This window comes from Esox lucius, chromosome 7 (genome assembly GCF_011004845.1).
Source record: "Esox lucius isolate fEsoLuc1 chromosome 7, fEsoLuc1.pri, whole genome shotgun sequence".
NCBI classification, from domain to species: domain Eukaryota; kingdom Metazoa; phylum Chordata; class Actinopteri; order Esociformes; family Esocidae; genus Esox; species Esox lucius.
Window position 1 is genome coordinate 9,480,183 of NC_047575.1, and position 26,264 is coordinate 9,506,446.

General features: G+C 39.0%; 1 protein-coding gene across 2 annotated transcripts; it reads left to right on the top strand.

Moving 5' to 3' along the window:
- The first annotated feature begins 6,022 nt into the window (after window positions 1-6,022).
- LOC105010007 (cytokine receptor common subunit gamma) lies at window positions 6,023-12,066 on the top strand. 2 transcript variants are annotated; one of them, XM_010869399.5, is made up of 8 exons: window positions 6,023-6,206; window positions 9,046-9,139; window positions 9,317-9,489; window positions 9,599-9,735; window positions 9,853-10,024; window positions 10,143-10,242; window positions 10,408-10,492; window positions 10,622-12,066. In XM_010869399.5, the coding sequence occupies exons 1-8, from the start codon at window positions 6,125-6,127 to the stop codon at window positions 10,814-10,816; spliced, it is 1,038 nt and encodes a 345-aa protein (XP_010867701.2). In that variant the 5' UTR covers window positions 6,023-6,124; the 3' UTR covers window positions 10,817-12,066. The 2 variants fall into 2 exon arrangements, with proteins under 2 accessions (XP_010867701.2, XP_010867700.2); XM_010869398.5 differs by having other exon boundaries at window positions 6,024-6,206; window positions 10,600-12,066.
- The last annotated feature ends 14,198 nt before the right edge of the window (window positions 12,067-26,264 follow it).

Consider the following 26,264-nt stretch of genomic DNA (forward strand, 5'->3'; position numbering starts at 1 on the left):
AAGATGAAAATAAGCAACTCTTGAGACATATTTTATATGTTCTTCAAAGGAGAGGTCAGGGTCAAGGGTAACGGCAAGGTTTTTTACAGTTTTTTGGGATACGACCATGCAGCCGTCGAGGTTCACAGTGAAATCTGCTAACAACGCTCTTTGTTTTTTGGGTCCTAAAAGGAGCATTTCTGTTTTATTTGAGTTTAAGAGCAAGAAATTCTCTGTCATCCACTTCCTAATATCTGAAACGCATGCTTCCAAAATAGCTAATTTAGGGGCTTCTCCATGCTTCATTGAAATATATAACTGTGTGTCATCAGCATAACAGTGAAAGTTAATATTGTGATTTCGGATTACATCGCCCAGAGGGAGCATGTATAGTGAGAACAATAATGGGCCCAGAACCGAGCCTTGAGGAACTCCAAAGCATACCTTTGACTTGTCAGAGGATATGCCATCCACACTAACGAACTGATATCTTTCAGATAAACCAGGCTAGAACATGTCCACGTAGCCCAATATTGGTTTCCAGTCTCTCTAAGAGAAGGGAGTGATCAATAGTGTCGAAAGCAGCACTAAGATCAAGAAGCAACAGGACGGATGCGGAACCTTTGTCTGAGGCCATTAGAAGGTCATTTGTTACCTTCACGAGTGCAGTCTCAGTACTATGATGGGATCTAAAACCGGACTGGAATATTTCATAAATGTTTTTTGTCTTTAGGAAGGCTTTCAGTTGTTGGGAAACACACTTTTCTAAGATTTTTGAGAGGAACGGGAGGTTCGATATTGGCCTATAATTGTTTAATATGTCGGGATCTAGATTAGATTTTTTTAGAAGAGGCTTAATTTCCGCAATTTTTAGTGAGTTTGGTACGCATCCGGAGGAAAGGGAGCAATTTATTATGTTCAGCATTGGCTGACCTAGCACTGGAAATAACTCCTTAAGTAATTGTGTAGGAATCGGGTCTAGCTGAGAGTTTGTGGGTTTAGAACTCATTACAAATTTTGTAAATGTGTCGAGCGATACGGTATCAAAAAATTCAAGTGTCCCCATTGACACCTGGTCAGGGAGGTTCCGGAAATTTTTTGGACAACTGAGATTTTGAGGACCATAACTATTTAAGGAGTCAGTTATTTGTTTTCTAATGGTGACGATCTTTTCATCAAAGTAGTTCATGTATTCATTACAACTAAAGTGAAGACCCACTTCACTTGCTAAGCTTTGCTTTTTTGTTAACTTTGCAACTGTATCAAAGAGAAATTTTGGATTGTTTTTGTTCGCCTCAATCAGGTTGGAGAAATAAGCTGATCGAGCAGACGTGAGTGATTTTCGGTATTGTACTGTACTGTCTATCCAGGCTAGTCTAAATACTTCCAACTTGGTGGAGCGCCACCTTCGCTCCAATTTTCTGGAGGCTAGCTTAAGTGCTCTAGTATTGTCGGTGTACCAAGGAGCAAGTTTCTTGTTGCGTATTTCTTTAGTTTTTAGTGGTGCAACTATGTCTAATGTATTTCGCAGTATTGAGTTTAGATCCTCGATTTGATCGTTTACAGATTTATTTACTCTGACGTTAATGAGCGAACTTGTAAGAATATCAAGGAATTTATTTGTAGTCCGAGAATTTATAGTACGGCTTTTGAAACTCATTGTTTGGGGGGCAAGTGGATTTCTTGTTTTAACGGTAAATGTAATAAGACAGTGATCCGATAATCCAGGATTTTGGGGGTAAATTATTAGATCTACAATATCTATTTCTCGTGACAGGACTAAATCTAAGGTATGATTGTGGCAATGTGTTGGACCTGAGACATTTGGATGAAACCCATTGAGTCAATTATGGCTTGAAAGGCTTTTTGAAGAGGATCATTGGGGTTTTCCATATGAACATTGAAATTGCCAAAAATTAGAATACTATCTGCCATGACTACAAGGTTAGACAAGAATTCTGGAAACTCATTGAGGAACAATGTGTATGGCCCGGGAGGCCTATAAATAGTAGCTATGTAAAATGATTGATCGGCCTGGTTAACTTTCATGAGTAAAACTTTGAAAGAATGAAACTCTGTGATATGTTTGAGAGTAAGTTTATATTTACTGTCATAAATATTAGCGACACCCCCTCCTTTTCGGGACGCACGAGGGATATGATCACTAGTGTAGCCAAGAGGAGAGGCCTCATTTAAGGCAATGAATTCATTAGGCTTTAGCCACGTTTCACATAAACCAATAGCATCTAGTTTATGATCAGAGATTAATTCATTTACTGCAACTGCCTTTGGAGCAAGAGATCTAATATTTAGGAGTCCCATTTTGAGATGCGAAGTGATACAATTATTTTTATTTTTGACCGAGGTGGAGGAAGGCTTTATCTTAATAAGGTTGTTTTTGTTAGCACTACCTTGTTTAACTTTTCTCAGCCTGGAACAAGTCACAGTGACAAAGCTGTACTAACTACTCTGGCTATGCTATTGACCTGCACCCTATCTCATGTTAAAGCTATAGGAGTGAGACTCCTGTCAATGTTCCTAGATAAAAGAAGAGCACCACTCCAGCTAGGATGGAGTCCGTCGCTCCTCAGCAGATCAGGCCTGGCCCTATTTCTGGGAGAGTCCCAAAAAGAAGGCCAGTTATCTACAAACTCTACCTCCTGCGACGGGCAGAACTCCGTTTTCAGCCAGCGATTGAGTTGCGCAAGTCTGCTGTAGAGCTCGTCACCACCCTTAGCTGGGAGGGGGCCAGAGACATGCCGACACATGACATTGCATTAGAGTAATTAACGATTGTTTTGTCTGATTAAATTGTGGTCTATGTTTCCGTGTCCATGCCTGCCTAAACAATGTAAAAAACAAAACGAAATAAAGTAACTAATTAAGTTTAAGGAGTGATATTGACATTAACACTAGAAATTTAAATATTTTGGATTAGTGTTTTTCTGTAAATCTGCAAGAAAATAGATGCATATTAATAGTCAATGCAAAACAATATGGTTTACTAAATGTTAATTTTGCTAACATTTCATTGTTTACAAACAAATTTGTAAGGAATAACTGTTCCTTAAAATGTAAAAATATTGCAATGTACAGGTGCTGGTCATATAATTAGAATATCATAAAAAAGTTGATTTATTTCAGTAATTTCATTCAAAATGTGAAACTTGTATAATGTATACATTCATTGCACACAGACTGATATATTTCAAGTGTTGCTTTTTTTTATTGTGATGATTATAACTGACAACTAATGAAAATCCCAAATTCAGTATCTCCAAAAATTTGAATATTACTTAAGACAAATACAAAAAAATTATTTTTAGAAATGTTGGCCAACTGAAAAGTATGAACATGAAAAGTATGAGCATGTACAGCACTCAATTCTTAGTTGGGGCTCCTTTGCCTGAATTACTGCAGCAATGCGGCGTGGCATGGAGTCAATCAGTCTGTGGCACTGCTCAGGTGTTATGAGAGCCCAGGTTGCTCTGATAGTAGCCTTCAGCTCTTCTGTATTGTTGGGTCTGGCGTATCGCATCTTCCTCTTCACAATACCTCATTGATTTTCTATAGGGTTATGGTCAGGCGAGTTTGCTGGTCAATTAAGAACAGGGATACCATGGTCCTTAAACCAGGTACTGGTAGCTTTGGCACTGTGTGCAGGTGCCAAGTCCTGTTGGAAAATGAAATCTGTATCTCCATAAAGTTGGTCAGTAGCAGGAAGCATAAAGTGCTCTAAAACTTCCTGGTGGACGGCTGCGTTGACCTTGGACCTCAGAAAACACAGTGGACCAACACCAGCAGATGACATGGATCGTGGATCCTGTGCCTCTCCTCTCTTCCTCCAGACTCTGGGACCTTGATTTCCAAAGGAAATGCAAAATTTACTTTAATCAGAGAACATAACTTTGGACCACTCAGCAGCAGTCCAGTCATTTTAGTCTTTAGCCCAGGCGAGACGCTTCTGTCTTGTTCAAAAGTGGTTTGACACAAGGAATGCGACAGCTGAAACCCATGTCTTGCATACGTTTGTGCGTGGTGGCTCTTGAAGCACTGACTCCAGCTACAGTCCACTCTTTGTGAATCTCCCCCACATTTTTGAATGGGTTTTGTTTCACAATCCTCTCCAGGGTGCGGTTATCCCTATTGCTTGTACACTTTTTTCTACCACATCTTTCCCTTCCCTTCGCCTCTCTATTAATGTGCTTGGACACAGAGCTCTGTGAACAGCCAGCCTCTTTAGCAATGACCTTTTGTGTCTTGCCCTCCTTGTGCAAGGTGTCAATGGTGGTCTTTTGGACAGCTGTCAAGTCAGCAGTCTTCCCCACGATTGTGTTGCCTACAGAACTAGACTGAGAGACCATTTAAAGGCCTTTGCAAGTGTTTTAAGTTAATTAGCTGATTAGAGTGTGGCACCAGGTGTCTTCAGTATTGAACATTTTCACAATATTCAAATTTTCTGAGATACTGAATTTGGGGTTTTCATTAGTTGTCAGTTATAATCATCAACATTAAAAGAAAAAACACTTGAAATATATCAGTCTGTGTGGAATGAATGTATGCATTATACATGTTTCACTTTTTGAATGGAATTACTGAAATAAATCAACTTTTTGATGGTATTCTAATTATATGACCAGCACCTGTATAGTGTCTCTGTTCATCTGTTAATTATTGTGTCTTCTGAATGTTGTTCGTAGTTGTACCTTAGTGGTTTAGAACATCCACCTCTAAGTGTAATATTTACAACTGTGTTGTTTCTCTTCCTGTGTTTTTTTGTATAAACTGAAGGATGTGGCCACTGAATCTACTACTTATTGGGGTCGCAGGCCAAAGAAGCCCATGTACAGTAAAAAAAGACAGCCATCAATGTGAGTGGCACAGGGCTCTGAAAAAGAACCCACACAGTAGCATAAGGAGAATGTACAATACCCTTCAAATGTTTGGTGTCCCTTAAAACTTGTTTTTGAAAGAAAAGTAATTTTTTCGTCCATTAAAATAACATCAAATTGATCAGAAATACAGAGTAGACATTGTTACTGTTGTAAATGAGTCCTGTAGCTGGAAATGGGTGATTATCAATGGAATATCTACATAGACATACAGAGGCCCATTATCAGCAACCATCACTTCTGTGTTCCAATAGCACGTTGTGTTAATGCTAATCCAGGTTAATAATTTTACAAGTCTAAAGGATTATTACAAAAACCCTTTTGTGATTTGGGTAGCACTGCTGAAAACTGTTTTGCTGATTAAAGAAGCAATAAAACTGGCCTTTAGACTAGTTCAGTATCTTCAGAATCAGCATTTGTGGGTTTGATTACAGGCTCAAAATGGCCAGAAACAAAGATCTGAGATACATCAGTTTATTCTTGTTCTGAGAAATTGAGGCTATTCCATGTAAGAAATTGCCAAGAAACTGAAGATCTCATACAACGATGTTTACTACTCCCTTCACAGAACAACGCAAACTGGCTCTAACCAGAATAGAAAGAGGAGTGGGAGACCCAATGTACAACTGAGCAAGAGGACAAATACATTAGAATGTCTAGGCAGGAAACATAAAATATAAACTTTTTAATCATATTTTAAAATGAAGCATTGAACATCTACTAGTCAAATTATGTATATAACGAGAGTGCTAGTTATTTTCTTTATGGTCATTTTATTTTGCGGTGGACTTATCAATCATAATACATAGGCTAGAAATGTGTTAGCAACATTGTTTCTTTTCAAACTCGGTTACAAACATCAAACACTTGAAATATATCAGTCTGTGTGGAATGAATGTATGCATTATACATGTTTCACTTTTTGAATGGAATTACTGAAATAAATCAACTTTTTGATGGTATTATAATTATATGACCAGCACCTGTATAGTGTCTCTGTTCATCTGTTAATTATTGTGTCTGGTGAATGTTGTTCGTAGTTGTACCTTAGTGGTTTAGAACATCCACCTCTACGTGTAATATTTACAACTGTGTTGTTTCTCTTCCTGTGTTTTTTTTGTAAAAACTGAAGGATGTGGCCACTGAATCTTCACACTTACAGGAAATGTAACAAATGTGTAGGCCTACCGTGGCTGTTTAAAATAGTGAAACAAATGTATTTGGAGGAAGAGAGTGAGCACCCATAGAAACATATGAGACTAAACATGAAGATTTTTGGAATCTGGCTACTACTTATCATCTCTCTCCAAGGAAACGAAGCTTCCTTCAGTCCCAGTAAGTAATTTCTATTGGATTATTGATTTGGATCCAATTGTTTATGGCATTTATTATTTACCATGATTAGTCATGGATAAGACAATGTGCCCTCAACCCTTCATGTTTTATCGTAACATACTAACATTACTATTATTTACTGAAAAATTTGTTTGATTTAATTTGTCCTTTTACTATTTGTCCTAAGATCATTGTGTTAGTGGTTCCACTTTCATGTGACATTTATTTTTTTGTTTGTTTTAATTGTTCTTTTACTCACGTTATTTGTTTCACAGAAATGTATCTAATCTAGAGCTGTTTACCTGGTATTTACTTTCGAATTATAAAGTAACATGACAAAAGAGTTTTCACACATTTATTTATTTGGGATTAGTCAAATAAGTATCAAACCCATTTTATACAACTGTATCAAATACTTATATAAATAAAATGTATCAAACTATTACATAATATAATCAAAATAATAACCGTTCGGGAAAATTTAATTAAAGACTTCCTAAAAAGCCATCTCTACTGCGACAGCAAAGTCCCCTGCTTGACTGCTTGACGTCAACTGCTTTGTCGTTTCCTGTAATATGAACAATCATAAACGGATTAACATTTAGAGCCTATTTGACTCAAACTATTCACACTAGCAACTAGAAAGTTCACTGCACCAGAGTTACGTGTTAACTCTTCGCGCAGCCCTTTGGCTGGGTCCCTGACCCGGGAAGGCATTTAAATGTTGTTTACCTGGTAAATAGGACGGTGCTCTCTGTTGAACTACTCCTGTTACTGGGGAGAGTGGAATTGTTTTGGTGCCATTGGGAGATATTTTTAGTTGCTTCCCACAACTGATATGAATTATACTTGAAAATGGTTGGACTTCAGAAGCAGACTTGCTGCGTCTCTTTACGTCAGTGCCCATTTAGAGAGACATCTGTTAAATCCCAAATCAATCCCTCTGCCCTCCACTTCACCCTCTGTCCTCCATTTGCTCATTCAGGCGCACATCGACCATTTGCACAAGTGTCACAAAAATGATGAAGCCAAAATGATCAAGGGTGTAGGGGCAGATAGATCCTGCAGTGGCCATTTGGAGTGGTCTACAACACTGCAAGTAAAATCCTTTGAGGCACAAAGTTATTTTTTTGCTTGTATAATTCCTCACAAAGTCTGCCTATTAGTATGACATGTGCATTTGTTTACATTCGATTTTGAGACTTGTCACATATACAAAAATAAATATGTCCTAAATTAAATGTTCAATTGTCAGTAGTGTTTTTTCTTAAACAATAGGAAGAATTTGTCAATCAGATATTAATAGTAGTGTTTATTAAACCCCTTGCCACTCTGTGAAAGTCACCCTTTAAGTGTTTCAGCAGCAACGTGACCATGGAGAGCATTTTGATCAAGTGCATAGTCGATAGGCATTGGTTTGACATTCACAGGCTGTCTTTAAACCACAGGTCTGTCCGAAATATTTCCCACGTTACTTCAGAAGATGAGGTGCGACAATTGCCATTTTTACCTGTACACCAGGGGTATTCAAATCTTACCCTATGAGGTCTGGAGCCTGCTGGTTTTCTGTTCTAGCTAACCATTAATTGTTCCCACCAGGTGTCCAAGGTTAAAAAAAAGAAGTGCCTGATTAGAAGGCTGCAATTAAAGTGGAACTGGCTTCGAAGTCCAGATTTGAATACAACTGCTGTACACTATAAAAAAATGTATGCGAATCTAGCAAAAGGTCTCATTATTTAAATAATATACCTATCAAGATATAAAAATGCTTTATTTGTGGGGGGAAAACTATTCTAGCCATTTTGATAGATATTAGTCATTGAATACATTTTATATGTATTGGGGTCGCAGGCCAAAGAAGCCCATGTACAGTAAAAAAAGACAGCCATCAATGTGAGTGGCACAGGGCTCTGAAAAAGAACCCACACAGTAGCATAAGGAGAATGTACACTACCCTTCAAATGTTTGGTGTCACTTAAAACTTGTTTTTGAAAGAAAAGTAATTTTTTTGTCCATTAAAATAACACCAAATTGATCAGAAATACAGAGTAGACATTGTTACTGTTGTAAATGAGTCCTGTAGCTGGAAATGGGTGATTATCAATGGAATATCTACATAGACATACAGAGGCCCATTATCAGCAACCATCACTTCTGTGTTCCAATGGCACGTTGTGTTAATGCTAATCCAGGTTAATAATTTTACAAGTCTAAAGGATTATTACAAAAACCCTTTTGTGATTTGGTTAGCACTGCTGAAAACTGTTTTGCTGATTAAAAAAGCTATAAAACTGGCCTTTAGACTAGTTCAGTATCTTCAGAATCAGCATTTGTGGGTTTGATTACAGGCTCAAAATGGCCAGAAACAAAGATCTGAGATACATCAGTTTATTCTTGTTCTGAGAAATTGAGGCTATTCCATGTAAGAAATTGCCAAGAAACTGAAGATCTCGGACAACGATGTGTACTACTCCCTTCACAGAACAACGCAAACTGGCTCTAACCAGAATAGAAAGAGGAGTGGGAGGCCCAATGTACAACTGAGCAAGAGGACAAATACATTAGAATGTCTAGGCAGGAAACATAAAATATAAACTTTTTAATCATATTTTAAAATGAAGCATTGAACATCTACTAGTCAAATTATGTATATAACGAGAGTGCTGGTTCTTTTCTTTATGGTCATTTTATTTTGCGGTGGACTTATCAATCATAATACATAGGCTAGAAATGTGTTAGCAACATTGTTTCTTTTCAAACTCGGTTACAAACATCAAACTTCCACTCCTCTGTCAAGTGAGGCTGATTCAAGATTAAATCATCAGTTGTTGCTTTGCAGCTGTCACCTGTCTGGTCATGAACCTGGATTATGTCAACTGTAGCTGGAGTGAATGGGGGAGCCCAGAGGTGAACTCCACCTTCTTCCACAACAGGTTAGTGCAATGACACGACTGTGTCATGCTTTCAACATGTTTAGTGGGAAATGAGTTCTGAGCACAACATGCTCGCAGGGCACCATTGTGATAGGTGCTACACTTTAGTTGTAGTGGTGTGGTGTTAAGACTTCCGTACTAATTCCCATCCATAATCTTCAAATGGCTTGTGTTTAGGTTCATCACACAATATGAGCATATGGAGGAATGCTCCACATATCTCCAGGAGAAAGGTTATACTGTGGGATGTAGACTGGAGTATGAAACCAGTGACAGGTTTAGGACTCTGAAAACCAGGCTGGTTTATCAGAACAAGACATTTGAGCAGAAACATGACCTCAAAGATAAGGGTAGGTTTTTTCTAATCCAATGTGAATTAAACATACATAAAGGAATGAAACATAAATACAATGTTTCGGCATGTGATTTTCCTGTATTCCACATTCTTGTTTTTTCTAGTGAAGCTTTACCCTCCTACCAACCTCTCATTGGTGATGAGCGAAGGCCCACAGCTGAATCTGTACTGGAACAATAGCAGGATACACCACTGCTTTGAGAGTGAAGTGCGCTACAGAATAAACAACGAAAAGTGGCAGGTGGGCTGGGGAGGAACTGGAGGACTGTGTGGACATACTGTTCATGTGTCAGCAACTAATACTTACAGTTTTTGACAACTTTCTCTGCACTTTTCAATTCATATTTTTTTTTCTTAGAGTATTTCTCCAAGGCTGGAACAGACTTATTCTTTGCCTTTCCCCTCAACGAATAACAAGTATGAGTTTCAAGTAAGGACACGAATGCATAATTCTTGTGGCGAGTCCAAGTTCTGGAGTGATTGGAGTCGGATCATTCTCTGCAATTCCATGAAGGGAAATAACAGCACAGGTACAAGCATACAAAAGCTATGTCTTGTTTAATGACTGGATGTGCTCAGACTTCATTCAGGACTTTCTTATGCCAAGAACAATATAATTATTTATTTCGTCCTGTTTCTTTGTCCTAGACATTCCTGTCAGCTCAATGACTTTGTGGAAGCCATTGGTGTCATTTGTGGGTACCTTGCTACTGTTAATGTTGGCCTGCATGCTGATCTATGGGGAAAGGTGGGTCTGCCAGCCAACGTTAGCCCCACACTTAGACCCCCCATAAAGATTTAACTTAAGGGGTGTGGTCAACATTAAAAGATACAAGTCTCCTTTCAACCTAATGCTCCATTCGTCCTCTTAAATAAGCTATACTCTGATTATGTTGACTTTATGTTTGTCTAGAGAACGGCTGAGATTTATCTTCATTCCCATTGTGCCTAATCCAGGCAAGAATCTGAAGGACCTTCTTGACAGTGACAATAAAGAGGTAATCGTTGTTACTTCTTGCTGTTTACTTTTTCTTTGTATGAATCTTAAAATAGTTTTTGTTATGTATTGTGTAAATTCCATCTCATGTGACCTTTATCTTTTAAGACATGGCTTCATGTCTCCAAAGATGTTTGCTTCCAGCCCAACTTCACTGAGCGTGCCTGTTCTGTTCGTGAGTACACTCAGGTTCCTCAAGATGGCAGCATCAGCGAGTCTGAGAGCAACCTCTCCATCTCAACTGACCAATCAGATTGCTTGTCCACATGCTCCTCCTCAGTTTCCACTCTTCCTGCCACAAGTGAAAATGAAAAGCCTGGCATAGAATGAGACCATTTCAATTACATTTTATTGTCTAGAAGTTATCAAACCCTGACTCCGATGTATCAAAATGAAGTTCAGCTGTGTAGCAGTGGGAAAATGTTTAACTTGTTTAAAGGTAAAATTGCTCAATAAAAAAATGCTTTTCTCAAAAACATTTGAGAAACATGCATTTAGTATTTTGTGCATCCTCTCCTTGCCAAAATAACATCACTGAGTCTTCTCATAGTGCTTGATTAGGTGGGAAAACATAAGTGACATTAATTCCTTTAATCTTCTATATACTGTAGATAACAATGTAGTAACAATGTAGTGTAGCTATGAAGACTTGGTGTCCCCCAAGGTTCAAACAATTTCTGCAATTTTCCAACTGTGATCAGTTGAGAATGATTTTACCTCACATCCTTTTCTACCACTCATACTTGCATACTACTGTATATATGCCAAATTAATAGGCAAAAAGATTAGTATGTCCCAAACCACATTATGGTGAAAATAGTATGCCAAAAGCACCTGGATGGTCTACTATTTCTGGTGGATTTTGGAAGTATGCATCTGCATACTTTTTAGGGTATCCTAAAATAGAAAACAACCTCTTGCTTAGTAAAAGAGAAGGGGTTTCCACAATTCTCAAATCTTTTCACTTATTGAAAAACTCAGTTATCATCACCTATATTGATAGTTATTGTATTAATGTAATTTACGTATGAAGGAAAAAATTATCGTTATAGTGCCATGACATGGCAGTGTGAAGTTCGTCTTCAGTCTCGCTATATGGGCTCAATTATTATGACTATTCCAAGTAGTAAGATACCAGTATTATTGTTACAGAGCGGGCTTCCGCTCCACCTCCTCTTCGCCACTGTAGGACACTTTCACCAGAATATTAACTCATCATCCCATCATGCCGCTCACCTGGGACTGATTGCACACACACCTGCAACTCATCCACACTCATCTATATAAACCCCGTTCCCTCTCAAGTCCATTGCGAAGTATTGCATTGCCCCAGCGTACAATTTCTGAGCATTTTTCACTGTGTTTGCGGAACTGTTACCGACCTTGGATTGTTTATACCGACCTCTGATTTTTCTGCTGCCTGTCTCGACCCGGATTGTTCATTGGACTGTGATTCCTGCCGCCTGTTTCGACCCTTGCCTGTGATCTACTTCTGCTCTGTGATTTTCTCCGTTGTTCTGTCTGCCCCTGATTTACCCTGCCTGTTGACTATTCTAAATAAAAGCTGCAAATGGATTCTGCTGCGTCCTCCACATCACCACAATTATGGCTTGTAAGCTATTGAAACGACCAGTGGCAAAAGCCATACAGTTAATAGATGCTATTTGTGGTGGAAGTAATCTTCATAAAAGATGTTAGTCAGTTTAACACAATGCTTTATGGTTTCTAGCTAAATATTCAAACATGGCAAGATTTAATGCACAATAAATTGATATTTTGAGACGCAATTTCATGATGAAGTATTATGTTCCAATCCGTCCCAGTACTGGCATACTAGTTTACTATACTAAACAGTTCGTACTTCATCACCCACAAAGGACATATCTACTTGCAATACGTATGTAGTATGCAATCAGAGATCCATCAGACACTGTCCTTCTTAGGCGTCTGCTATGACTTTTTTTGTGTTGGAAAGAAAGGCCTAACAGTTGGTGGTATCCAAACTGACACAAAAAATGGATAACCATTGGAGAAGCATCATCCACACCTCCCACGAAAGCCCACCCACAGCTGTGGGGTTAAAGTGCATTACACGTTTCAGCAGGTACTGGACTCCTTTGAGGATTGTTTAATGTTTCTTATTACATTCACCTCCACCATAGCGTCTGTGGACTGTTATTGCTTTTGCCACTGGCTGTTTTAACAGCTAATTAGCCAGTAATAAGCTTAATAGTATCTACTAACTTCCTAGGTATAATCATAAGAATTGAGCAATTGCTAGCGAGACTGAAGATGAACTTTCCCATGCCAGAAACAGTCGCAATATAATCGTATACAGTTTCAGTTAAGGCTAACGTAACTATTGTGTGTTGTAGACCTACAGTTCCCATGTCCGCTTCTCTAACCACTACATTATTTAACAAGGTATAGATACTCACTCACTCACTCAGTCAGTAAGAAACATTCGCTCTTCTTGGCCGGATCCGCTTACGCTGTCCGGCAAAAAATATGTATTGAGAAGATGGTAAGGTTACAAAATTGTTTTGTTATCAAATAATACGACAAGAGTTAATTCCAATGAAATGTATGTGTAATTTCATATATCATTTGTCCCAGAAGTTATCAGAAGTTATCATGTTAGCTCCCTGAGTATTCCACAGTGCTCAGTATTTATATGTACTATCCATGCATTAGCACAATAATGTGTACCAGAAGCCATGCTATCTCATGAAGGTCAGAAAATTGCTTACAATAGCTCTCGCTTCCTTGCTAATTAATTCCCTGCAAACATCCTGCCCCCTCTAAACCAGTCTACAACATAAAATGATTATTAACTTTTCACACAAAACGGGATTAGACTACTTTTTTAATATGTGATTGTAACAGCTTTGGTACTGTATGCTTGCCCCATTGTGTGTATTACGTGTAAAGATTGTGTGATGTTACAAAGAGCACATTGTGAAGTTCTGCTGAATGTTTATTGTAATGTTAAACAAGCAGTCATTAATGTTTTCTCCATACAGCTATAGACATTTTTCTAGACTATAAATTAAACAATCTGTACTGGCCTAACTACCTAGAAACAGTGTGGAGTTGAGTAATTATGATGTATTGCCAGCTGGTTAAGTGTTGGGTAAAGGTCAAAACTCACCTTCAAAATAGCCACCTAAACCTTCACCAATTGTGAATTTTTAAATGTACAGTAAAATGTACTGTATTCAGTTCACTAATATTTGAAAATGTTCACCTTGAAGAATAGATCAGCCTGCATGTGTCCGGCACTAATTGGGGAAATTCTGTTTCATGATTGCTGTTAATCAGGGTTAACCCATATTCATCAAGAAAAATAACCTTACTTTGGAAATGTCTGATTATTTCTAAATCAATTGATGTTAACAGTATGTCCATATTTTCATTAGCTAACATTTTTTTTTGTTTCCCAATAGGTAATCTATTTTGCTATTGTTAGGTAGAAAGCTAGTTACTGTAGTCAGCCAATGAGGCTCATGCTTTGTGCGGCCAGCTGACTAACATTAACTTACCAAAAATGTTGTTAATAGCTAATAAGTTGCTTAGGTTAATAATATACAGGAACATCTTTTGCCTGTTACCTTGAAGGCTATCCTAACCCAACATTTTTTTGTATTATTTACACATTTGTGTAGTTTCAAAACAGAAGGATGTGGCCAATGACACAGGAAATGTAGGTCATGTGTAAGCCTACAGTGGCTGTTTAAAGAATAGAAACATTAAGGAATTCAGTGGGAGACAGTGAACACCAATACTGAATACATGGGCAAACATCTGGCCGAGTCCTTCCTTATCAGGTGCACTTAAACATTAAGATGGTGGGAATCTGGTTATTTCTCTGAAACTGTGAAATGTTTTGCTATAGAAACAGCCAAAAACTATTTTGGAAACCTTTTATATAACAGTGTAAATTGCATTATATGTGGAAAGATAAAATAACATAGTTCACAATGCATGACAGTCGACTGGGGAATATTAGTGTCTCAGGACTCTGAAATGTAATTGATAACCAGACACGTGAGGAAAACAAATATCAGTGTTGAGATGTCTGTCCATCACTAACCATACCCTTTGTACTACTGCTCTCTGTCACTCCCTTACAAAGTCTAATAAGGATGTTTTCAGTAAGGGTTAGGGTTAAGGTTAGGGTTAGGTATGTGTCACTGCCGCTGTTCCTGCATTTCATTTGCACAATGCCGACTTGCAGCTTAAATTGCCTTCATTGCCCATTAGAACTGCCACTGTACTTTCATTTTCAATTGTTACACATACGTCTATCTCAGGAACCTCATTGCTGCTATCCCTGCATTTCAGTTGCACATGCACCCCCTGCTGCCTGGATTGCAAATTCAGAATGCCATTTAGAATTGCCACTTGTACCCTCACAACTATTTATCCCACTTGTACATACATTATACATACATTACATACATTATACTTAATAGTTGTACATACATTATACATACATTACATACATTATACTTAATGCTTGTACATACATTATACATACATTAGATACATTATATTTAATACTTGTACATACATTATACATACATTACATACATTATACTTAATACTTGTACATACATTTCACTTAACATATGTACTTTTTCTGCCCTCTATTTGCTTCCAATGCACATTTAGAATTGCCATTAATTGCACATCCATACATCCCACTAGTACATACGTATATTTAATACTTGTAAATGTTCTGCAATCCTCTATTTGCACTTCTGGTTAAACACAAACTACAATTCATTGTACTGTACTTGTACAATAAAGTTTAATCTAATCAAATGATCTAATAGCAGCTATGGCAAGTCCAATATTTAACATAAAAGGCTTGTTAAAGTGCCAATAAGCATTTCCTTCATTTATCTTGCATTACTTCTACTAAGATTTGAACCATCATAATCTGAATAATTTTTTTAAATTACCATCAATGTAAAACCATAGCCACTTTGTTGCATTGGCAATCATATCTAAATATTATTATTAGTGATTAATGATTCATTAAGATCAATCACACACTTTATGCTCAACCATGTGATGTGAACTGAAAACAGTACATTGTTTAAACATAGCAAGACTAATATTTTTACATTTTGTCTTGAGGGAATCTTGAATATCTACCATGAACGATGAAAAGCAGGTGGGTTGATTTTTTTCCTTTAGTTTTGTTTTGGAAACAATGCAATCCTGTAATTTATAAACATTGGTATAAAGTTGTGCTTTTTTGAGGCCTTTACCCCTGGGATCACCCGATCAACTTACCTCCTGTTATTTATCAGACCTCAGTTTTAATCAGGTGACAGCGCCAAGTGTCTTTGGTTATTTCACACTTGCCCTAGGATCTTTTTATTTAAATTTTTTGTCTTTGGAGGGATTAAACCGAACTCAGTTTACCAGGCACTGGAATGTAGCGTAAGGTGTAACTTGACCCACTGCAAGGTCAGTTAACTTCCACCCTGGTTTATGACACGCATCCTAAGTCTAGAACGGTCCTATCGATCAATCCTCCGATGAAGGAACTATTTATGTTGCCACCTGGCGGTTCCAAACACTCAACAATATTTATAGTCTTGCTCAATTAGAATCGGTTCACTCACTGAGCCTGAGGTACTGAGAGTCGCCCCTATCGTACTTACGCTGGCTTTATATAGCATATAGCATCCCCTTATGGTCCATTTAAACTATTTTCTGGTTTTCTCCAAGGTGTGGGTATTTCCCAGCTGTAAATCACAAGCCCTTTTTTAAAAATCGTACCTAATTAATGCTGATCTTCAGTCAGTCCAGTCATTCTCTGCTCAGACTGGGTCAGAGGTCAGATCTTTTTAGGGCAGGGACTCAAATTTCGTATTCCTTCTCGGGAACGAATCCCTGGTCAACCCACTTCTTTTTTGCCCTATAATATTCTATCAAAAAAGGCTTACTTACTAGCAAACCAGAACAATTCACCTCAAGGAATTAATATATTTTTACCCAACCTTAGAGCAAACCAGTACCAGACACACTCTCACCGACGATCGTGTCTACCCTTTTCTCTCAGTTGCCTGCAAGGGACCTGGACGGGGAACTGATATCATCTCTAGGTCTAAGTTTTGATTTATTTAGTACGTGGAATCTCACTGACTACTATCTCTAGTAAAAACAGGGCTGCGGCTCAGAGGCAGAGGAATTATGATCAAGCATTTAACAATCACACACCCACACAGAGACCAAGAGGAGCCCGAGCTCTTACAAATTCCTACCTTTATTCAGTCAATCACTAGTACAGACAGCGCCGGGTTCCGGGAGGGTCCAATAACCAAAAGTCAGATGAACTCTTCTTTAGTCTTCGCTCCAAACGCAAATAAGCGCCATTATCGGACCCTCCAGGCCCCTTTTATAAATTTTTTATTCATGTTCCTCATGAGGGAGGTTGATGTGGAAATTCTTGCACTGATGTAAACTTGGTCCTATACATGTATAAATGAGTTACTAGTTAAAGATGCCAAGAGAGATCTGGTGTTTGCCTAAGGGGCATCCTTGACCGGCATCAGGGGATTAGAGAGTTACTCGTAAATCAGTATAACCTTTTAGTGTCTATCTGTTGATTGTCCAAACATTGTGACTCCTCAGGAGTTGAGAAGGATAAGGTGGGGGGACAGCCCGCCCTTTGGGTAAAAATCTATGTGACACAAGACAGATGGGCAACAACTTACCACACCCCATTTTCTCTGTAATAAATACTGTTGAATGACCTGTATTGAGTTAAGTGACTGCTCGGACGATTATGTTTGTAAGCGTTTGACGCGTCTCTAAAATTTGCAAATAATTAATAAAACTGTTAAATTGTGCCAAGAGAATTTCGTCTCTTTACTTCCTCATTAAAGAGTTCTGATCAATGGAATTGCCATCACAAGGTACACATTTTTACGTAACTGTACAATGATTGGTTTACCATAATATCATCTTTCAGTTCCCTCCCTTTGTGTATGAAGGATATACATATTATACAACATTGTTCAATGATTGGTTTATCATTATCACATGACCCCAGACATTACCACCCCTCCCATAGTCCATATTTAGGGTCTATGTAGGCCCTCTCCATTTCTTCACGGAGCTGTTGAATGTTTTCTGTTTTACTGGGGTCTTCTTTCAGTTCATAGACAAACACCACAGGGGAGGGGGGTAGTTGTACGTCATCCGACTCAGGTATCTCTTTATATCTTTTTCCATCTTTATAAAGTTCCATTTACCTTGTTATGCAGGTCTTTTTGACAGTTATTTTTTGCTCCTCAGGGCTCAGTATCTACCCTGCTCAGTGCCTCCACGCGAGAGCTAACAAACTCAATAGTCCTGATCTAGGACATATTGACAGATTGGAGAAATTGTCATCTTATCAGTTAATAACAAGAAAATAAATGATATGTAATCATATTGTAAATAAAGAACAGAGGACAAGGATGGAGCCTTTTGTTTGCATTTATTTACTCAAATCGATTTTACGAAGCCCCAGACACTAGTATATGTCACAAAGTGCTTATGCAGATATCCATCCTAAAACCCCAAAGAGCAAGTAACAGTGGCTAGGAAAAACTCCCTGGTAGTCTTGTATCTTAGGGAGAAACCTAGAGAGGAGCCAGGCTCTGAGGGGTGGCCAGTCCTCTTCTGGCAGAATCTATGCAGAATCCAGATCAGATCAGTGACGATCAGGTGGGCTGTGGGCAGTGACAGCAGCAGTTGTCAGGTGGACTTTGGACAACTAGGAGTAGTTCAGCCAGGTAGTCCTGAGATGCAGAACAAGGGCTGATGTCCCCACCTATGATGCAACAAGACACCAGAGAAATTAGAGGGAGCATCTCTGAGATCCAAGGATACCTAAGCATATCATTTGACTGATAAAATAAAAAATACAATAAAAAACAGGGACTGAGACAGGACTAACTGAACCTTGCTGAATCGGTTTCCTCCAATTTGCACACACAAAGAAAGAAATATGAATGCTGTGTGCTGAAGTGCTTACAGTGCCACTTCACTTGTTTACAGGTGTTTCTTTGTGTGTGTGTGTGTGTGTAAGAAAGTTTTGGGCACCTCTTACCGTACAATGGTGTTGACAGGCCGCTGATTGCTCATTACATCAACTCATCCCTACTGCTTCTCCTTTGTCCTCTGTCCCTGACACCACTCATCTGCAAGTCTGATGATTCAGCGACTGTCAACGGATGGTTTGACAACGTCTGAAACTTGATCCAGGGTGGTGGTCCAGACCAGTGGGGCTCTCCAACCTCTAAACTGACCTAGTTCAAGGTCATCCCATGGGCACGGAGGTGGAGGTGACCCTAGAATTTCCCTAAGTAGCACCTACTAGGTCAAACACCGGTCTGGGATAGCTGTAAAACTTGGAGGGAACAATGGCACGAAGTAACATTACATTTTACACAATGTTCTCCCCCAATACTGTACAGATCGGTTGGAAGAACACATTGAACCTACCTCTCTGGGACTCCAGGGGAAATGTATCATCCCGGCAGGATCAAGCTTAAGCCAATTGACCCTGGGAATTCATACTCGCCATTCCATTGGTCCTTGACCTCTGTATATAGCATCCCAGTAGTCCCTGGAGTCCATACTTACCATCCCATTGGTCTTGGGAGTCCATACTCACCATCCAATTGGTCTTGGGAGTCCATACTCATCATTCAATTGGTCTTGGGAGTGAATACTGTCTGAAAACCACACAGAAAACATTACAAGTCACTCCTGTGTACAAGCTGTCCGTGTCTCATACAACAAATGAATGCATAACGAAATGTGACTACTACCATACGGTTCTGTCAGTAGGCTCTATTATGACGACACCGTTGATATAGAGGAATCGACGTGTTGACCACGCCTCCAACTGACAAACTTCACCATCTGACTTTAGTGTATTCATTGTTCATTTATAGAAAACATGTTTTTAGATTAATTGCAATTGCCAGCTTCTAATCAGCGATCTAGTGTGGCTGTACAGTACTAACTAAACACATTAGCCAGCCAACGTTTGTGACATTAGCTCTACTCTATGTTTAAGAAAATGAACCTAGGTTAACTAAGTTTCACCCCAAACTATTATTTATAACCAGTTACAAGGTCCGACTTGAGTTAACTACGGCAACGTATGCAGAAGTTCAATTTATCCTTTCGATTGGACTGGCGAGCTACTTTACGGTGCTGGCACTGGTACCAGGCAGCAAGCTAAGAGGGTATGGTATTGCTGGTTAATGTTGACTGAAATAATACGGGAAACAGTGTTGTTATCGGAAAACGTATATCTCAACACAGCTCTATCCAATTCAATGTATAGATTAACACTGACGTTGCTTACGTGGAAGTAGGCCTGTTCAGATGAATAATTCGAGACAAAATGGTTTTCGAATGGTGCGGAGAAAATTGCAGCGGTGAACTGGTTAGTTACATGCGTTCGCACTTTTGTATTTATAACAGTTATAAATAATAGTTTGAGGTGAAACTTAGTTAACCTACGTTATTTTTCTTATACGTAGAGCTAATGTCACAAACGTTGGCTGGCTAATAGTTAGTATTGTACAGCCACACTAGATCGCTGATTAGAAGCTGGCAATTGCAATTAATCTAAAAACATGTTTTCTATAAATGAACAATGAATACACTAAAGTCAGATGGTGGAGTTTGTCAGTTGGAGGCGTGGTCAACACGTCGATTCCTCTATAATATCAACGGTGTCGTCATAATAGAGCCTACTGACAGAACCGTATGGTAGTAGTCACATTTCGTTATGCATTCATTTATTGTATGAGACACGGACAGCTTGTACACAGGAGTGACTTGTAATGTTTCTGTGTGGTTTTCAGACAGTATTCACTCCCAAGACCAATTGGATGATGAGTATGGACTCCCAAGACCAATTGGATGGTGAGTATGGACTCCCAAGACCAATGGGATGGTAAGTATGGACTCCAGGGACTACTGGGATGCTATATACAGAGGTCAAGGACCAATGGAATGGCGAGTATGAATTCCCAGGGTCAATTGGCTTAAGCTTGATCCTGCCGGGATGATACATTTCCCCTGGAGTCCCGGAGAGGTAGGTTCAATGTGTTCTTCCAACCGATCTGTACAGTATTGGGGGAGAACATTGTGTAAAATGTAATGTTACTTCGTGCCATTGTTCCCTCCAAGTTTTACAGCTATCCCAGACCGGTGTTTGACCTAGTAGGTGCTACTTAGGGAAATTCTAGGGTCACCTCCACCTCCGTGCCCATGGGATGACCTTGAACTAGGTCAGTTTAGAGGTTGGAGAGCCCCACTGGTCTGGACCACCACCCTGGATCAAGTTTCAGACGTTGTCAAACCATCCGTTGACAGTCGCTGAATCATCAGACTTGCAGATGAGTGGTGTCAGGGACAGAGGACAAAGGAGAAGCAGTAGGGATGAGTTGATGTAATGAGTAATCCGAGGCCTGTCAACACCATTGTACGGTAAGAGGTGCCCAAAACTTTCTTACACACACACACACACACAAAGAAACACCTGTAAACAAGTGAAGTGGCACTGTAAGCACTTCAGCACACAGCATTCATATTTCTTTCTTTGTGTGTGCAAATTGGAGGAAACCGATTCAGCAAGGTTCAGTTAGTCCTGTCTCAGTCCCTGTTTTTTATTGTATTTTTTATTTTATCAGTCAAATGATATGCTTAGGTATCCTTGGATCTCAGAGATGCTCCCTCTAATTTCTCTGGTGTCTTGTTGCATCATAGGTGGGGACATCAGCCCTTGTTCTGCATCTCAGGACTACCTGGCTGAACTACTCCTAGTTGTCCAAAGTCCACCTGACAACTGCTGCTGTCACTGCCCACAGCCCACCTGATCGTCACTGATCTGATCTGGATTCTGCATAGATTCTGCCAGAAGAGGACTGGCCACCCCTCAGAGCCTGGCTCCTCTCTAGGTTTCTCCCTAAGATACAAGACTACCAGGGAATTTTTCCTAGCCACTGTTACTTGCTCTTTGGGGTTTTAGGATGGATATCTGCATAAGCACTTTGTGACATATACTAGTGTCTGGGGCTTCGTAAAATCGATTTGAGTAAATAAATGCAAACAAAAGGCTCCATCCTTGTCCTCTGTTCTTTATTTACAATATGATTACATATCATTTATTTTCTTGTTATTAACTGATAAGATGACAATTTCTCCAATCTGTCAATATGTCCTAGATCAGGACTATTCAACTTTTGTTCTGGAGGACTGCACTCATCTGGTGTCTCAAGTCTGAATCAGTCTCTTATTTAGAAAGAAGACCAAAGTTAAAAGTATTTCAGCCCTCCAGGAACATGGTTGAATATTCCTCTTGTAGATAAGATACATTCTGGTCTCACATTAAGAATATAAATTGTAATATTATTGGCTGTTTTAGGATTAACTCTGGTCCTTAAACATTGATGTTCATCTGTGGGATTCCATTGGAGTACCAGTGCATATCAATTTCACACAGCAAAACCACTACAACATTTCACAATCTTTTCTAAGCATTATTTGGTCTTGAATTGCTAGACATGTATAGGGAGCCGTGCCATATATACGGAATCTAGGGCCTATGAGCAGGATATTACACTGTGGCCAACTGTGATGGTAATTCCATCGATTGGAACACGTAAAGGAGTAAGTACAGAGACAAAATTCTATTGGCATAATTAGCAGTTTATTTGCAAATAGAGAGACGTGTCAAAAGCTTCAAGAATAATCCTCTGAGGAATCTCTGAGGTAGACACATGAACAGTCCATAAACACTCACCTAAAGGATTATTAGGAACACCATACTAATACTGTGTTTGACCCCCTTTCGCCTTCAGAACTACCTTAATTCTACATGGCATTGATTCAACAAGGTGCTGAAAGCATTCTTTAGAAATGTTGGCCCATATTGATAGGATAGCGTCTTGCAGTTGATGGAAATTTGTGGGATGCACATCCAGGGCACAAAGCTCCTGTTCCACCACATCCCAAAGATGCTCTATTGGGTTGAGATCTGGTGACTGTGGGGGCCATTTCAGTACAGTGAACTCATTATCATGTTCAAGAAACCAATTTGAAATGATTCGAGCTTTGTGACATGGTGCATTATCCTGCTGGAAGTAGCCACTTTTTCCTATTTGTAGTGGAGATGAGTGGTACCCGGTGGGGTCTTCTGCTGTTGTAGCCCATCCGCCTCAAGGTTGTGCGTGTTGTGGCTTCACAAATGCTTTGCTGCATACCTCGGTTGTAACGAGTAGTTATTTCAGGCAAAGTTGCTCTTCTATCAGCTTGAATCAGTCGGCCCATTCTCCTCTGACCTCTAGCATCAACAAGGCATTTTCGCCCACAGGACTGCCACATACTGGATGTTTTTCCCTTTTCACACCATTCTTTGTAAACCCTAGAAATGGTTGTGCGTGAAAATCCCAGTGACTGAGCAGATTTTGAAATACTCAGACCGGCCCGTCTGGCACCAACAACCATGCCACACTAAAAATTGCTTAAATCACCTTTCTTTCCCATTCTGACATTCAGTTTGGAGTTCAGGAGATTGTCTTTACCAGGTCCACACCCCTAAACGCATTGAAGCAACTGCCATGTGATTGGTTGATTAGATAATTGCATTAATGAGAAATTGAACAGGTGTTCCTAATAATCCTTTAGGTGAGTGTATAGTCGCCACACAACTACAAACCCATCTTCATGCTAATAACCAATTAGATCCCCTCCAATCTGGTTTTCGCCCCCTCCACAGCACTGAAACAGTGATACCATGGTCCTTAAACCAGGTACTGGTAGTTTTGGCACTGTGTGCAGTTGCCAAGTCCAGTTGGAAAATGAAATCTGCATCTCCATAAAGTTGGTCAGCAGCAGGAAGCATGAAGTGCTCTAAAACATCCTGGTTGCGTTGACCTTGGACCTCAGAAAACACAGTGGACCAACACCAGCAGATGACATGGCACCCCAAACCATCACTGACTATGGAAACTTTACACTGGACTTCAAGCAACGTGGATTCTGTGCCTCTCCTCTCTTCCTCCAGACTCTGGGACCTAGATTTCCAAAGGAAATGCAAAATGTACTTTCATCAGAGAGCATAACTCAGCAGCAGTCCAGTCCTTTTTGTCTTTAGTCCAGGCGAGACGCTTCTGACGCTGTGTCTTGTTCAAGAGTGGCTTGACACAAGGAATGCGACAGCTGAAACCCATATCTTGCATACGTCTGTGCGTGGTGGTTCTTGAAGCACTGACTCCAGCTGCAGTCCACTCTTTGTGAATCTCCCACACATTTTTGAATGGGTTTTGTTTCACAACCCTCTCCAGGGTGCGGTTATCCCTATTGCTTGTACACATTTTTCTACCACATCTTTTCCTTCCCTTTGCCTCTCTATTAATGTGCTTGGACACAGAGCTCTGTGAACAGCCAGCCTCTTTAGCTATGACCTTTTGTGTCTTGCCCTCCTTGTGAAAGGTGTCAATGGTCGTCTTTTGGACAACTGTCAAATCAGCAGTCTTCCCCATGATTGTGTTGCCTATAGAACTACACTGAGAGACCATTTAAAGGCCTTTGCAGGTGTTTTGGGTTAATTAGCTGATTAGAGTGCGGCACCAGGTGTCTTCAATATTGAACCTTCTCACAATATTCAAATTTTCTGAGATACTGAATTTGGGGTTTTCATTAGTTGTCAGTTATAATCATCAAAATGTAATGAAATAAACACTTGAAATATATCAGTATGTGTGGAATGAATGTATACATAATACAAGTTTAACCTTTTGAATGGAATTACTGAAATAAATCAACTTTTTTATGATATTCTAATTTTATGACCAGCACCTGTATGTATTCCTATTAGCAACGTCTATATGGGGCACAGTATAGAAGGAGGATGGACGAGGAATAAGGGAGACATGAGTACTGTGGTATGTTTTTTCTGGACTGTTCAAAAAGCATTTGTCTGTTTCTGGTTTAAGCTATTTGAAATGTAGCGCATTAGGCTAGCTAAGCTAGAACTGCATAGAGTAGTAGTTCATAAATAGCATGTGCTCAGGCAGTGGGTAAAGGGTGGAAGTAGGCCTGTTCAGATGAATAATTTGCAGAGGTGGGGGACTCGAGTCACATGACTTGACCCGAGTCGAGTCACAATTTTCAGGACTTGTGACTTGCTTGATTAAAGTATGAAAATGACTTGACTTTGACTTGAGAACAAGTTACTTAAGACTTGACCTTAAGTGGAAGACTCGACAATGACTTGAACTTATAATAAACAAACAGCAATACAATTATTTTATATGTTGTGAGATCAGCACGTATGTGCCTTTAACGCTGCACAATTCAAAACGCGCCAAACATGGCAGACAGTAAGGTTAGTCGAGCTCCACAAATAGTATCGTTTGGATACAAGGACTTTGAACTGGACTGTGTGAATAAAAAAAGATTTGCCAGATGCAAAATATGCAACAACGTCAAATTTCATTCGTTATTTTAAGAACCACAAGGAAAGGTAAGAAAGTAATCTCTTTATATTCAGTTTCACTAAGATCTATAACGATTAAGTTACTAATGTAATGAATTAATCTTTTGTTTGTCATAATTTGGCCTTGGTTGCATATTATGTTGTTTTTTTTTTCACATAGGCTATAATGTCTGTATTAAAAAGTGTTTGTGGACTGCGTGTGGAAACTAAAAAGCATTGTGCTTACACCATAGTTAACAGTTAACTTTACTGCATGAAAGGCTAACATGGAGGCGCCGATGTGATTACTAGCACCTAAACATTCACTGTAAAAAATGAATCATGGGTCTTGTAATTTTCATTAAAAAAAATAACGTGATAATTAAATATAATGGGTACATTTCATTATTGAAATTGTGGTTTTGTGTTTGATAGAATATATTAAGAAGATTTCACTAATAAAAACAAGAGATACGTTTTCCTCTTTTATTTAAGAAAATGTGTGCAATTTTTAGGCTTAATTTGAGCAAAATAAACTAATAAAATTAAGAAAAATTTTACCGATTTATTTTAAGAGAATTGGTTCAATTATGCGGTTAGAGACACCATTTGAAAGTGAACGGCAGTGATCAGAAGACATTTTTGGCGGAGGGGTCGAACGTCAATCACATAAGAGGTAAGCTTAGTTATAACTATGCTTTTCATTATTTCTTAAAGCTCTTTCATAGACCAGTTATGTTCACTCTTGTTCAGTAGCATCGCTGAGTTCGCATATTTCAGTTGTCTCTTGTCGATGCCTATAAGGCAAAATAGATAAGATGAGTTGTCTTAAATCAACGAAAACAAATTATATGACTTGCGAAACTGTGAACGATTGTCTTATCTCCAGTGTGTACAACACCACCACATGCTTGTGCTGTGGCTAGAATATTGATTGCTAAAATAAAATCGTCGTCAATGTGCTAACGTTATATTCTCCATAGACCATCGGTAAGCTTGATATTGGGAAGATTAATAGATGTAACTTTTTAAAACTTCAAATTACGTCTTTCGAAATATAATAATGTACGACAATTTAAAATTAATCTTCTAGAAAAGAGTAATAATAATTTTAAAAAATATAATAATACAAATGGCACGATGTAATATTGCGTTCATACTCGAAGCCAGATGGCGCCCTCTCTTGCAGTAGCCTGTACGCGATGTCCCAACTCGTTCATAGAAGTAGACTCTCCCGCAAATATCCTCGACCTCGTGTAGAAAT

Bases quoted from the DNA above. Each gene is read 5' to 3' on its own strand.
- LOC105010007 (XM_010869398.5), top strand. From the start codon at position 6,125: ATGAGACTAAACATGAAGATTTTTGGAATCTGGCTACTACTTATCATC. The intron at 9,490-9,598 runs GTAGGTTTTTTC...TGTTTTTTCTAG, and splicing joins ACATGACCTCAAAGATAAGG to TGAAGCTTTACCCTCCTACC. The intron at 9,736-9,852 runs GTGGGCTGGGGA...TTTTTTTCTTAG, and splicing joins TAAACAACGAAAAGTGGCAG to AGTATTTCTCCAAGGCTGGA.